The 14,778-nt window shown below is 39.1% G+C and overlaps 2 protein-coding genes across 2 annotated transcripts; both read right to left on the bottom strand.

Annotated features, from left to right (window-relative positions):
• Window positions 1-3,203: 3,203 nt before the first annotated feature.
• On the bottom strand, window positions 3,204-7,137 carry LOC103325388 (alpha-glucosidase-like). Its single transcript, XM_008227543.3, has 5 exons — window positions 6,780-7,137; window positions 5,664-6,352; window positions 5,137-5,367; window positions 4,408-5,054; window positions 3,204-4,263 (listed from the first exon to the last, which is right to left on the bottom strand). Exons 1-5 carry the CDS (start codon window positions 7,058-7,060, stop codon window positions 3,379-3,381), a joined length of 2,733 nt encoding a protein of 910 aa, XP_008225765.2. The 5' UTR covers window positions 7,061-7,137; the 3' UTR covers window positions 3,204-3,378.
• Window positions 7,138-9,149: 2,012 nt separating this feature from the next.
• On the bottom strand, window positions 9,150-13,688 carry LOC103325387 (alpha-glucosidase-like). Its single transcript, XM_089049107.1, is given in 7 exon segments — window positions 9,150-9,182; window positions 9,250-10,775; window positions 10,920-11,559; window positions 11,638-11,872; window positions 12,168-12,848; window positions 12,851-12,855; window positions 13,298-13,688. Coding segments are annotated over 6 exon segments (2,766 nt in total). The 5' UTR covers window positions 13,621-13,688; the 3' UTR covers window positions 9,150-9,182; window positions 9,250-9,893.
• Window positions 13,689-14,778: the final 1,090 nt, after the last annotated feature.

The raw sequence follows: 14,778 nt of genomic DNA, 5'->3' as shown, positions 1-14,778 counted from the left end.
GATGATGATGGACATGTTGGCTGCAGTGAAACTCTCGGCTGAGACATGAGAGTCTTTTCCGGTGTTGCTTTGATGCAGCCACTGAATCCCAAAGGTAGAGCTCTTGCCGGATTGAATTCTTATCCGAGTGATCTGTTGAGAAGGGGTAAAAGGCCCCTACCTACATATAGACATAACTAAAGTTAGTCTCATAATTTGACTTCCCAGAGGACAATGCAAGTGTAAAAGAAGATGACATAATGTGGCCTAGTTCTTGTGGAAGTGTTCAAATTAAAGGCTTGCTTATCAGTTTTCTGAATCCACTGCCGGCAGAGTTCTTCGTTTGTATCTCCTAAGAATCCACATATATCAGCTCCAATCATCGGAACTCTGAAGAGTCCAAAGTTCAAAGTGGCTGGAATTGAGTAAGCCAAATCCTCCCATTTTGCACTTGTCTCCTGTCCAGTGTGCTGTGTACCTACCAGAGCTTACAAAAGCTGACCTGCTGAGTACAAATGGTCTTTTACCAGTCACATTGAGTGAGGCCTTGTTTGTTGCCTTGGCTTCCAAGAAACCAAATAGGTTATGAACATCATGTTCTGTAATGCTCCCAAAGTGTAAGGCTGATGCCGGAACATCCTGCAGCCTAAACCCTATCCCCGATTAAAACAGTAGGCGCTCCTAACTTCCACAGAAGCGCTTCAGGTTACAAGTAGTAAAAACACACCGAAAATAAAATATATTTTCTCCATTAAAAACAGTATAGGCGTTTGTTCCTCCTTGATATTGATACTTGAACAAATAAAAATTCCCAATTGGATTAGGATTAGGATTATTCTAGTAGGATTTGTTTCACCGTTCATCTATATATCTATATGATCCTTTATCTAAGAAGATAAAGATAAAATTTCAAAACACAATTACTTAATGTTAGAGAGACAAATGCGTACAATACTAATCCATTTAAATGCAAATAATTAAAAACAAAAAGAAATTAATTATTTTCTATGGATAAGGATAGAATAAAAAAGAAGGCCTAGCTTTCCTTCCTTATTTCAAGCAGCAATAACATTATATTTTGTCCAAGGATAAACAACACAGAAGGGTAATAATCAAGACAATAATTTTTCTATTTCTTCATTATCCATGCGGACACAACTCTGCAACTCTCAACTGGTAAACTATAAATACAAACCAAACTTGATCACCATACTCACAATCACTCTACAACAATTCACCATCTCAATTAAGAAAAGCAAGCATGCGGGGTCATCATCAAGTTCCAGTGGGCTACAAGAAGTTGAGCTGCGGTGGAGGGTGTCCTCGTCCAGGTACGCTTTCCATTTCATCACTCGGGGGTGAACGTTGGGCAGGGCCAACCTACCTGAACTCACCCCCACCACAATCAATTCCAATGCCCCATTTCTTATCAACATCCCCATCCCCATCCCCGTCCCCAGCTGGGGAGTGCCCACCTCCCACACCAAAACCACTCTGTTGAGTCTGCGACAATGGAGCTGCTCGCATACTCAACATTGAGGTTGGTAAGTAGTATGCATGTAAGGAGTCGACATCCCCGGCCTCAGCTCGAGACCATGGGTGTCCAAACATCGGTGGGCTGAGTTATGATATTTCTATTATTGGTTGTGTTCTTATTCAATGTGTTTCTTAGTTTTTTTTTTTTAAAAAATATTTCTTAAAAACATTTGATAGGTCTCTGACGATTACAAAAATTCCATTAAAAACTTGGAATCAATGAGCTAAGCTACATTCTAGAACTAGTTTGGTCATAGGCTTGTGTAGGTTTGTGAAAGTGTGAGGGGGTGTATTTTTGATTTAGTTAGCATTAAAGTTCTTTTTAGTCTTGTAAAAGACTCTAGATTGACCAATAGAGTAAACCCTTCCAAGTCTTGTAAAAAGACTCTCGATTGATCACCAATGTTACGTTTTAAGGAGGGTTTATGTATAGAGATGGCTGCATGTAGGGGACGTGTGAAGCTGCCATGGAGGTGGGTGTGCACTTAATCTCTAATGGAGAGGGCTACCACCCAATGGTGTGAAAGCTACCTATACAAAATAGGTGTACACAATAAATTAGGAGAGGGCTACCTATTAGGGTTGAGTGAAAGCTAATGTTGAGGTAGGTAGGTGTATATGCTTCACTTCTAACAGAGATGACTACCACCCTAATAGAGTGAAAGCTAACACATTAACGGCTTCCTATATTGTGAAGCTAGTACACCATTTAGTAAACATGGAGAGGGCTACCCATGAGGGACTGTGTGAAAGCTACCATTAGAGTAGGTGCACACTTAATTTCTAATGGAGAGGGCTACCGCCTTTATAGTGTGAAAGCTGCTATACAAACGTCCTTTTAAAAAAGAAAAAACTTTTTGTTGACATTGAGTTAGAGTTCACTATTTGACTTCAAGTGCAGAGGCTTGAATAAGACTAAATAGGACTTGATCAGTGTACTTGACTTATTGGGAATGCGTCGCCTCTCACAATTTTCATTCACCAAAACAAACCCTATACCATACTAGTTATACAGTAACTCTTAGCTTGTTGATTCATGAGTACTTATTCACATTTCAGTCTGGTTCATTGTTTAAATATGAAACCTGCAGTGAAAAATGTGTTGTTCAGATGTTTGGATTGGAGAATTCTTTTATGGGGAGGAAGAGTTTCGATCGGGAATTTAATTTGATTTTATTGCACTACCCCTCTGATGATTTCCAAGTCTTAGAGTGGACAATGGGCAGAGGGGTAATATAAACCTATTAATTTGGGTTTATTTCCTTGTAGATATATGTGCAGGTGAAATAGGTGCAGATCATCAGGCTCGTCAGGAAACGTATTAATTTGGACATGGTAATGTATATTTTGTTTGGCTCCTTTGTTTATTTGATATATCTTATGTCATATTTCTGATAATAATACAAAATTGATTTGTTGGACAGATAAATTGATGAAGGCCATTAAAATAGAGTCTGTGGAGTTGACTTCAGATCCGTGCAATCAGAAAATCATTCCACAAATAAATGGTAAAAATGTACTGGTTTTTGGTTTTTGGAGTTGACATCAATATGAGTGATTTGCTGTATTGGTTTTTGGTTCGGGTAATTGGTTGAAGTGCAATCTAACAAGTGTATGTCATTTCATTTTTTTACTGTGTTTTGGAGAATTAACAGTTATCTTGTTAGACCTATCCTCCTTTCAAGATGTTTTCTGTTGCCAATCTGTCATTTCATTTTTGACTGTGTTTTATTAGAAAAATAAAAATAAAAATGTTCCAACATTACGGTTGATGCATAAAACATGTCTTCCAGGGGAGCCATAAATCCGAATGGCATGTAACTTATTGTTCTCTCTCTAGAAGAGTGTTAATTTTCACTAGTATCAATACTTCAGCTCCAAGTTAAAATCTGCTCCTATAAGAACGGATAATCTGGAAATCTCTACCATGACGAATCGCTTATTGCTGTCAAAGCTGGCCCTGATATCTGAGTGTCCTCCCTTCAAGTTTGCTCCCTTAGTAATGTTCAATGCATACCCTTCCAATCCATCAACCTTGTCCAACCCAATGATGGTAACTTTATCAATGATCCATTTTTGGCTTAAAGCAAATCCTCCATTTACAACCGTTGATCTTACAGATACACTTCCATTTTCTGTTGCACAGTAAAATCTCACTAAACTCCACTTGCCTCCCTCTCCTTCCATTTCCACTTCCTCTCCATCATCCAAGAAAACTTCTCCAGTGCTCTGTCCATTGCTACTGCTAACAACCAAAAGTTCAAATGCAGTCTTTCGGGCTGCTTCTGTTGTCAAGGCCTCTCCTTGTAAGGCCAAAATGTTTCCTTCACGGACATGTACGTTGATATGATCAGGTGGTGCATCCAGTGTAACGTGCTCTCCCGATTTTACACTTACCGAGTTTGAGTAGTTGAAGAGATCAAACCAGTTTCCTGCAGGAAAATATGCATCAACTGAACTTACTCCTGGCTTCAACACAGGTGACACCATTACACCTCTGCCAATCAGAAACTGAGTGTTGATCTCATAAGTTCTGATATCTTGAGGAAATGAGAAGAAAAGGGGTCTTGCAATGGGGGTCCCCTTTTTGTATGCCTCATACATTGATGTGTAAAACAAGGGGAGCAACCGATAGCGCAGGCCAAGCACCTTCCTTGCCGTTGCAGCCACTGAGTCCCAAAGATAGAGCTCTTGACGGATTGTGAACTTCTCTGAGTGATCTCTAGCAAAAGGGTAAAAGGCCCCTAGCTACATAGAGACATAGCATAGTTAAGTTAGTTGCACATGTTCTGATGATTATAATTGACAGCATAGCAAAGTTCTAGGTAAAACAAGATGTATAATGTGGTCTAGTTTTTGTGTAAGTGTTCAATTTGAAGGCTCATAAGTTACCTGAATCCACCGACGGCAGAGCTCTTCATTAGTATTTCCAGAGAATCCACATATATCAGCTCCAACCATCGGAATTCCAAAGAGTCCAAAATTCAGAATTGCTGGAATTGTGTATGCCAGATCACTCCATTTTGCAGCATTGTCTCCAGTCCAGTGTGCTGTGTACCTACCAGAGCTTACAAAAGTAGATCTAGAAAGTATAAATGGTCTTTTACCAGTCACATCGACTAAGGCCTTGTTTGTTGCTTTGGATTCCAAGAGTCCATATAAGTTATGAGCATCATATTCTGTGATGTTACCGAAGTGTAGAGCTGATGCCGGAACAGTATTGTTATTGATGGGACGCAGTACCCCGGCATTGTTAATCTTGTAAGGAGGGTCATCAAGTGTAGAAGATGGAGTGGGAGGGGACGTGATGAAATTGGATAGCTCATTCATATCAAGCCAAAGACCATCGAAAGGCAGAGCATCTTGAAATATTTTTATCTCATTAGCCCAAAAATTTTCACTTTGTGGATGTGCAAAGTCAGGGAAATAGACAGGGCCAGGCCAAACACTTCCCAGGTAAGGAATTCCGTCACGTTTTATAAATATATCTGCTTTCAGCCCTCTGTTGTAGGTTCCATAGCTCTTATTCACACTGATTCCTGTGAGAGTCATAATACCATCATTTTCTGCCTCATCAGACAAACTGCATGTAACATCAATTTTGCTGCAGAGAGAACATACCAGGGTCCAAGATGAGCACATATTTCTGATCATTTTGGTGAAGGGTGTTGACAAATTTCTTCATCTTATCCAATGGGAAGTTGATGGGATCAAGAGTAAAATCCTTGTATGCATCCATGTAATCAATGTCTGTCCACATAACTTCAAGAGGGATAGCGGCTTTTGCATAGCCAGCAACCACACCCTCAAGATCGGAAACATTCTTGTAACCATACCGACACTGGTGAAATCCTTCAGCAGAGCATAAGTGAACAAAGTCAATGTGATTCCAAAATAAGATGAAAAAGCATACTATGCCAGTAGGAAGGACATTTTTGGACCATGCTAATATCAAACAGGGACTATATATGCACATTTCAATCAAAGAACAAAACTATTTGTACCATTTCAACTGGTCATGTGACATAAAGCCTGTCTACTAATAAGTGCCGAAACAAAAACATTAATGCAATTCGAGAAATGTGATCATATATAGTACCTACCTAAGAAAAGTGGAATTTACAATATTTGAGTGCAAACAAACTTACCAAAAGACCAATACGGCATAGGGGTAGGGCGACCAATGAGCTCTGTATACTGCTCCACCACCAACTCCGGCGTTGGCCCAGAAAAGAAATACAAATCCACAATTCCACCAATGGCCTTATAAGTAATTCTATCACCGCCGTATGTTATGTCCATGCCATTGCTATTCAGCAGCAACACTCCATGAGATGTTCCGGCGCTGTCGGCCTTGCCATCTGGAGAAGCTGACCTGACGTCCAGGTAGAAGGGGTGGGACCCGTAGAGGTTGACGTCAGCATTGGCGCTGCCAATGTCAGCTGTCCAGAGTGTCAAGGTCTGGTTGGGGGTGAGCTTGAAGGAGGACTTGGTGTGCTCGCCGAGGCCAAAAAGGGAGGACCTGGCTTTGGGGAGGGAGGAGGAGAGCTGGATGTATTGGTCCTTGAAGACCAAGAAGGTGTCGGGGTTTGATGGGTTGGGGGAGGCGTCGAAAATGACGTCTTTGGAGGATTGGCGGGTGACGGTGAAGCCGAATGGGGTGGTGTTGTGGAGAGTGAAGACAAGGTCGTTGGAGATGACGAGGTGTTTGTTGCGGGTTTGACATTGTTGTGGATGCTGTGAAGTTGTTTGGCGGGGGATTATTTGTTGTGGGATTTCCCATCTTTGGTGCTTTGAGTCTGTAATTCGAATTCTTAGCCGATCTTTGGTTTCATAGCTGCATGGATGATTAGCAGCACAAGGGCCAATTAGATTTCTAACATGAACTTATTAAAAACTTGTCTCCCATTGATGACATGAGATGTTTAATTATGTCGTAAGACTGTGAATCTAAATCATCGATGACCTAATAATGCATATCAATGTTAGGTACAACAATCCGAGTTTAAGAAAGTATGGCAAGCATCTAGTAAGTAAGGGAGCAATTAATTTAATAATAGTCCTCAATTTGTATGGCCAATTGGGTTTTTGGTGGTCAATAAGGGTCTTAGCTATATATTCTATATTATGGACGGTTGAGATGTTTTGCAGTATCCCAATCAAATGGTCAACCCCCAATGACTAATGAGAATTGAAAAAATGAAAACGTGAGAATATAAACTAATCTAAGATCAATAAATTGAGAATGGTTAATTGCGAAGTACCTGGCGTGAAGGTTGAGATTTGGGACGTCAGGTCCGTAGACGGAGGATTTCTTGATGAGGCCAAGATTAGCAGTCAATGAGTTCCCAGAAGAATCATAGTTGACAGACTGAATTTTGTATCCAAACCCAGCAACTGCAGCTTCTTTTGCTCCCTTGGTATTTGATGATGAAGCTAAACCACAGTGAAAGACAGCAGACAGGAAGAAGAAGAAGAAGAAGAAGAAGAGTGGAAGATGATATATTGGTTTTGGTTTGTTTGGTCTGCTTCTTTGCATCTTCATTTTCTCTGTTCCAGTGCTTGGGTTTTTCCGTGAGGCGTGAGAGCACTTTTGTATCCTCTGCCTTTATGCACTTTCCAATCTTGTATTGTAATTTGTATCATGTGGTGAATATATTGCACCCAGTGCGCCAATTTTTTTAAACTGCCACAGCAGGTAGCAGGTAATATCATATATGTTATATTTCAAAAAAAAAGAAAAGACTATGGTGGTGCTCTCCACACCCTAACATATCTCTCCATCTCACCCTCTAGCAACGATCATTTTCCTTGATTTTGTTTTTTTAATTCTCTTGTATTTCTTGTTGAGCCTAATATTTTCTAGATTTCATGTTATGCTGCAGGTTTTTAGTTGAATTAACTCTCAAAATCCACTTGGTATGCAATTTTAGATTGATATTCCAATTTTTGGTGGGTCAATTTGAATATCTATAAATTGTTTCTTTATTGAATTTTGGATTGTGAGATTTTGGAGATTTTTTTTTACACATGTAATTTGGTTGTGTTTAAGGATTAAAATATCGGCCGTGCAGATAATATCGGGCCTTCAATTTACGGATATTTAGGGAATATATCATTATCGTTTTAGGTATCGTGAAAAAATCAACAAAAATGACATATATAGGCATTGAAACACATAATTTTGGTGTAAAACTTTCATAGATGTTATGTACATTATCAATGAATGTATTGAACAAATGAAACTCAAAATGTACTACTAATAAGATATACTTATGATGAAATATAAGTTGTATGCAATGAGCGTAAATGAAAAATTTGAAAATAAAATGTTAATTAGAATGAATAAACCATGCATAAACCCGTAGTTTGTTTACACATTGAATTACAATTTAGATAAGTGTCCATCTACATAAATGAAGAGCTCCTATGAGGTTCAAACAATGAGGAACAACAATCTAGATTCATACAATAGTCATACCAAGTCATGTAACCCGAGCAGTTTGTAAGCCATGTTTGAACATGATGCACATAGGTCTCTCTTGAGCTCCCTATTGTCTTCCCATATATGGGATAGTTATGATTAACCAACTAGTAGGTCCATAATCTTTTTTATCATCTTGAGCTCCATAACTAGTTTCACTATAATCAGATATGACATAACCATAGTCATCATAAGATTCATTTGAGTTAGTATTAGGTCTAGTTCATATGGTCATAGATCCAAAACTAATAGCCATATCCTTTTCAGATGAATTGGAGGTATGTGGGCAGTGGACTGTGCATAGATTCTTCATATTAATAAATTATAGGGTTCTGGGCAAGGATTAGTTATTTTTGGATTTCAATTTGCTTCAATTGCCTTCAAAACTTCTGAATTTTTTTGGGTTCTGTTATGGGTATCGGGAAATATCGGGGATATTGGCAAAATATCGGGGATATCGCACTTATTGTGGTACGTTTAATTATTTCTTTGTGTGCAGATATTTGCCTACTTGCTCCTTGAGGATACTATACTTGGACTTCCAAGATTATTACTACGTGTGACTACTTACACTTGGGTAGACACAACAATTATAATGGAACTAGTTATGGAGCTCAAGATGATGAAACATATTATGGACCTACTAATTGGGTTGATCCTATATATGGGAGGACAGTAGGGAGCTCAAGAGAGACCTATGTGCACTATGTTCAAACATGGCTTACAAACTATTCGGGTTACATGACTTGGTTTAACTATTGTTTAATCTAGATAGTTGTTCCTCATTATTTGAACCTCATAGGAGCTCTTCATTTATGTAGATAGACACTTATCTAAATTGTAATCCAATGTTTAAACAAACAATATATTTATGCATGGTTTATTCATTCTAATCAACATTTTATTTTCAAACTTTTCATTAAAACACATTACATCACTTATATTTCATTATATGTATATCTTATTATTAGTGAATTTTGAGTTTTATTTGTTCAATACATTCATTGATAATGTACATAACATCTATGAAAGTTTTACACCAAAATTATGTGTTTTAATGCATATATCTGTCATTTTTGTTGATTTTTTCCCGATACCTAAAACGATAACGATATATCCCCCGAAATATCCGTAAATTGGAGTCCCGATATTATCTGCATAGCTGATATTTTAATCCTTGCTTCTGCATGGAAACACAATTTTAGTAAATCAACATTCCAATTTCCAAAAAGAAAAATAAAAGCACTTACTTTAGATTCTTGATCCAACACTTGAGGGGAAATAGGGCGGAAAGAATTAGGTCTAGGAATCCAAGCATCTCCATAGACTAGAGTATCTTGTCCATCTCCAGTCCTCTTCCTTAACCCACGCAAGAGCAATTCAGGACCCGAAATCAAAGACCTCCAAACATATGAAGAAGCTCTTCCTTTACCAGCTGCCAAGAAATTACAGTTTGGAAAATATCGAGCTTTTAACACCTTGTGAATCTTCATTGGTAAGAAGTCTCCAACATTGCTTAGCCACAAGCGCTTTGTTAAATAACTCCAGATCTCGAAACCCCATTCCACCTTCATCCTTTGCTAAACACAGATGCTCCCACTTTGCCCCGATAAAATGATGAAGGCCAGTAAAATGTACTGGTTTTCGGTTTTTGGAGTTGACATCAATATGAGTGATTTGCTGTATTGGTTTTTGGTTCAGTGTTTGGGTTGGGGTAACTGGTTGAAGTGCAATCTAACAAGTGTATGTCATTTCATTTTTTACTGTGTTTTTATAAAAATAAAAATGTTCCAACATTACAGGTGATGCATAAAACATGTCTTCCAGGGGAGCCATAAATCTGAATGGCAAGTAACTTATTGTTCTCTCTAGAAGAGTGTTAATTTCACTAGTATCAATACTTTAGCTCCAAGTTAAAATCTGCTCCTATAAGAATGGTTAATCTGGAAATCTCTACCGTGACGAATCGCTTATTGCTGTCAAAGCTGGCCCTGATATCTGAGTGTCCCCCCTTCAAGTTTGCTCCCTTAGTAATGTTCAATGCATACCCTTCCAATCCATCAACCTTTTCCAACCCAATGATGGTAACTTTATCAATGATCCATTTTTGGCTTAAAGCAAATCCTCCATTGACAACCGTTGATCTTACAGATACACTTCCATTTCCTGTTCCACCGTAAAATGTCACTAAACTCCACTTGCCTCCCTCTCCTCCCATTTCCACTTCCTCTCCATCATCCAAGAAAACTTCTCCGGTGCTCTGTCCACTGCTGCTAACAACCAAAAGTTCGAACGCAGTCTTTCGGGCTGCTTCTGTTGTCAAGGCCTTTCCTTGTAAGGCCAAAATGTTTCCTCCGCGGACATGTACGTTGATATGATCAGGTGGTGCATCCAGTGTAACGTGCTCTCCCGATTTTACGCTTACTGAGTTTGAGTAGTTGAAGAGATCAAACCAGTTTCCTGCAGGAAAATATGCATCAACTGAACTTACTCCTGGCTTCAGCACAGGTGACACCATTACACCTCTACCAATCAGAAACTGAGTGTTGATCTCATAAGTTCTGATATCTTGAGGAAATGAGAAGAAAAGGGGTCTTGCAATGGGGGTCCCCTTTTTATGTGCCTCGTACATTGATGTGTAAAACAAGGGGAGCAACCGATAGCGCAGGCCAAGCACCTTCCTTGCAGTTGCAGCCACCGAGTCCCAAAGATAGAGCTCTAGACGGATTGCGAACTTCTCTGAGTGATCTCTTGCAAAAGGGTAAAAGGCCCCTAGCTACATAGAGACATAGCATAGTTAAGTTAGTTGCACATGTTCTGATGATTATAATTGACAGCATAGCAAAGTTCTAGGTAAAACAAGATGTATAATGTGGTCTAGTTTTTGTGGAAGTGTTTAATTTGAAGGCTCATAAGTTACCTGAATCCACCGCCTGCAGAGTTCTTCATTTGTATCTCCTATAAATCCACATATATCAGCTCCAACCATCGGAATTCCAAAGAGTCCAAAATTCAGAATTGCTGGAATTGTGTATGCCATATCACTCCATTTTGCAGCATTGTCTCCAGTCCAGTGTGCTGTGTACCTACCAGAGCTTACAAAAGTTGATCTAGAAAGTATAAATGGTCTTTTACCAGTCACATCGACTAAGGCCTTGTTTGTTGCTTTGGATTCCAAGAGTCCATATAAGTTATGAGCATCATATTCTGTGATGTTACCGAAGTGTAGAGCTGATGCCGGAACAGTATTGTTATTGATGGGACGCAGTAACCCGGCATTGTTAATCTTGTAAGGAGGGTCATCAAGTGTAGAAGATGGAGTGGGAGGGGACGTGATGAAATTGGATAGCTCATTCATATCAAGCCAAAGACCATCGAAAGGCAGAGCATCTTGAAATATTTTTATCTCATTAGCCCAAAAATTTTCACTTTGTGGATGTGCAAAGTCAGGGAAATAGACAGGGCCAGGCCAAACACTTCCCAGGTAAGGAATTCCGTCACGTTTTATAAATATATCTGCTTTCAGCCCTCTGTTGTAGGTTCCATATTCACACTGACTCCTGTGAGAGTCATAATACCATCATTTTCTGCCTCATCAGACAAACTGCATGTAACATCAATTTTGCTGCAGAGAGAACATACCAGGGTCCAAGATGAGCACATATTTCTGATCATTTTGGTGAAGGGTGTTGACAAATTTCTTCATCTTATCCAATGGGAAGTTGATGGGATCAAGCGTAAAATCCTTGTATGCATCCATGTAATCAATGTCTGTCCACATAACTTCAAGAGGGATAGCGGCTTTTGCAAAGCCAGCAACCACACCCCCAAGATCGGAAACAGTCTTGTAACCATATCGACACTGGTGAAATCCTTCAGCAGAGAATAAGTGAACAAAGTCAATGTGATTCCAAAATAAGATGAAAAAGCATACTATGCCAGTAGGAAGGACATTTTTGGACCATTCTAATATCAAACAGGGACTATATATGCACATTTCAATCAAAGAACAAAACTATTTGTACCATTTCAACTGGTCATGTGACATAAAGCCTGTCTACTAATAAGTGCCGAAACAAAAACATTAATGCAATCGAGAAATGTGATAATATATAGTACCTACCTAAGAAAAGTGGAATTTACAATATTTGAGTGCAAACAAACTTACCAAAAGACCAATACGGCATAGGGGTAGGGCGACCAATGAGCTCTGTATACTGCTCCACCACCAACTCCGGCGTTGGCCCTGAAAAGAAATACAAATCCACAATTCCACCAATGGCCTTATAAGTAATTCTATCACCGCCGTACGTTATGTCCATGCCATTGCTATTCAGCAGCAACACTCCATGAGATGTTCCGGCGCCGTTGGCCTTGCCATCTGGAGAAGCTGACCTGACGTCCAGGTAGAAGGGGTGGGACCGGTAGAGGTTGACGTCAGCATTGGCGCTGCCAATGGCAGCGTTCCAGAGTGTCAAGGTCTGGTTGGGGGTGAGCTTGAAGGAGGACTTGGTGTGCTCGCCGAGGCCGAAAAGGGAGGACCTGGCTTCGGGGAGGGAGGAGAAGAGCTGGATGTATTGGTCCTTGAAGACCAAGAAGGTGTCGGGGTTTGATGAGTTTGGGGAGGCGTCGAAAATGACGTCGTTGGAGGATTGGCGGGTGACGGTGAAGCCAAATGGGGTGGTGTTGTGGAGAGTGAAGACAAGGTCGTTAGAGATCACGAGGTGATTGTTGTGGGTTTGACATTGTTGTGGATGCTGTGAAGTTGTTTGGCGGGGGATTATTTGTTGTGGGATTTCCCATCTTTGGTGCTTCGAGTCTGTTATTCGAATTCTTAGCCGATCTTTGGGTCACAGCTGCATGCATGATTAGCAGCACAAGGGCCAATTAGAATTCTAGGATAAATTTGTGAAAAACTTGTCTCCGTTTGATGACATGAGATGTTTAATTATGTAGTAAGACAGTGAATCTGAATCATTGATGGTCTAGTAACGCATGTTACTGTTATGTACAGTCCGAGTTTAAGAAAGTATGGCAAGCATCTTGTAAGTAAGAGAGCAATTAATTTATTAATAGTCTTCTATTTGTATGGCTAATATTGTGGAGTGAAATGCTAATTGAGTTTTTGGTCAATAAGGGTCTTAGCTATATATTCTATATTATGGACGGTTGGGATGTTTTGCAATATCCTAATGAAATGATCAACCCCCAATGACTAATGAGAATTAAAAAAATGAAAACGTGAGATTATAAACTAATCTAAGATTAATAAATTGAGAATGGTTAATTACGAAGTACCTGGCGTCAAGGTTGAGATTTGGGATGTCAGGTCCATAGAGGGAGGATTTCTTGATGAGGCCAAGATTAGCAGTCAATGAGTTCCCAGAAGAATCATAGTTGACTGACTGAATTTTGTATCCAAACCCAGCAACTGCAGCTTCTTTTGCTCCCTTGGTATTTGATGATGAGGAAGAAGAAGAAGAAGAAGAAGAAGAAGACGAAGAAGAAGAAGAAGAAGAAGAAGAAGAAGAAGAAGTAGCAGACAAGAAGAAGAAGAAGAAGAAGAGTGGAAGATGATATATTGGTTTTGGATTGTTTGGTCTGCTTCTTTTCATCTTCATTTTCTCTGTTCCTGTGCTTGGGTTTTCCTCCTTTCTGTGAGGCGTGAGAGGACTTTTGAAATGCACTTTCCAATCTTGTATTGTAATTCGTATCTTGTTGTGAATATATAGCCTTCATATGCACACATGACTAGATAGAAAGAAGGAAAAAAAAAAAAAAAACACTTTATCTCACCTTTTTTGTTTTCAAAATTGGGTGTTTTTGAGTTTTTTTGGGGTTTGGATTCTTACCAAATGGGTTTTTGGGGTTTTGGACTTAAAATCTGTTTTTCAGTTTATAAAATTGGATCCAAGTATGATATCAAACGGACCCTTAGATTTTTGGGTATTTTTTGTCAAAATTTGGTGAATTCAATTTGATTAGAGGGAGTGTTGTGCAAAGGACTACCAAGAATGACTCATGTTGGTCCCAACAATGCTTCTCAGGGTGCGATTAGTGACTATGATCCGTTGATGCATCCTAATAGTAATAAAAAGTTGAGAGTCCAATATGTTGGTTGTATCATGCGATCCCGACTCCTGACAATGTATTCTAATGAGTAGTAACATGTCAAATGCATGCTAAAGTATTGTAGATACAAGTCTAGCGATTTTGAATTTTCAAGAATTGGAAATGCTTACGGGAAAACACCAAAACTGTGGACTTTTTATGTCCTTGAATCCTTGATGTTGCTGAAAATGAAAAGAGAGAAGTGCTTGTGTTAATTCAATTGTACAGAGACTACTGTATTTTGTCCTCTCTTTTTTGTGTTTGGCCAAGAAGTATCCAAAATCTACAACAGAAGCTGCAACCAATTGGATTCACTGTAAAAACTCTATTCCATTAGAAATTTTTTATTTAGAAAATATATAAATAATGTGGTCCATATCCATACTCCATACAAAGAAAAAGAAGGGGATGGCTTTTTATTTTCTGCAGTAAATAGTTGAATGTGACAACCAATGAATTTCCCAGAAGCCAACTTTTTTCTATTTCTTGCAATACACGTTTTGGAAATTTGGAAGCATGACTTGTGAAGGTCAATGCTAATTTTCTTTTCAAGTGAGACATGCTAATAAAGTGGATGCAAATCTAGCGATTTTGAATTTTCAAGAATAAGGATCAGACAATGAATAAGAACGTCATGGATAGAGGTCAAGGTCTAGGTTCTTCCCACC

This window comes from Prunus mume, linkage group LG3, assembly GCF_029339155.1.
Source record: "Prunus mume cultivar Tortuosa linkage group LG3, ASM2933915v1, whole genome shotgun sequence".
In the NCBI taxonomy this organism is placed as follows: Eukaryota; Viridiplantae; Streptophyta; class Magnoliopsida; order Rosales; family Rosaceae; genus Prunus; species Prunus mume.
Note: the sequence above shows the minus strand (reverse complement) of the source record. Positions and strands in the feature narration are given on the sequence as shown.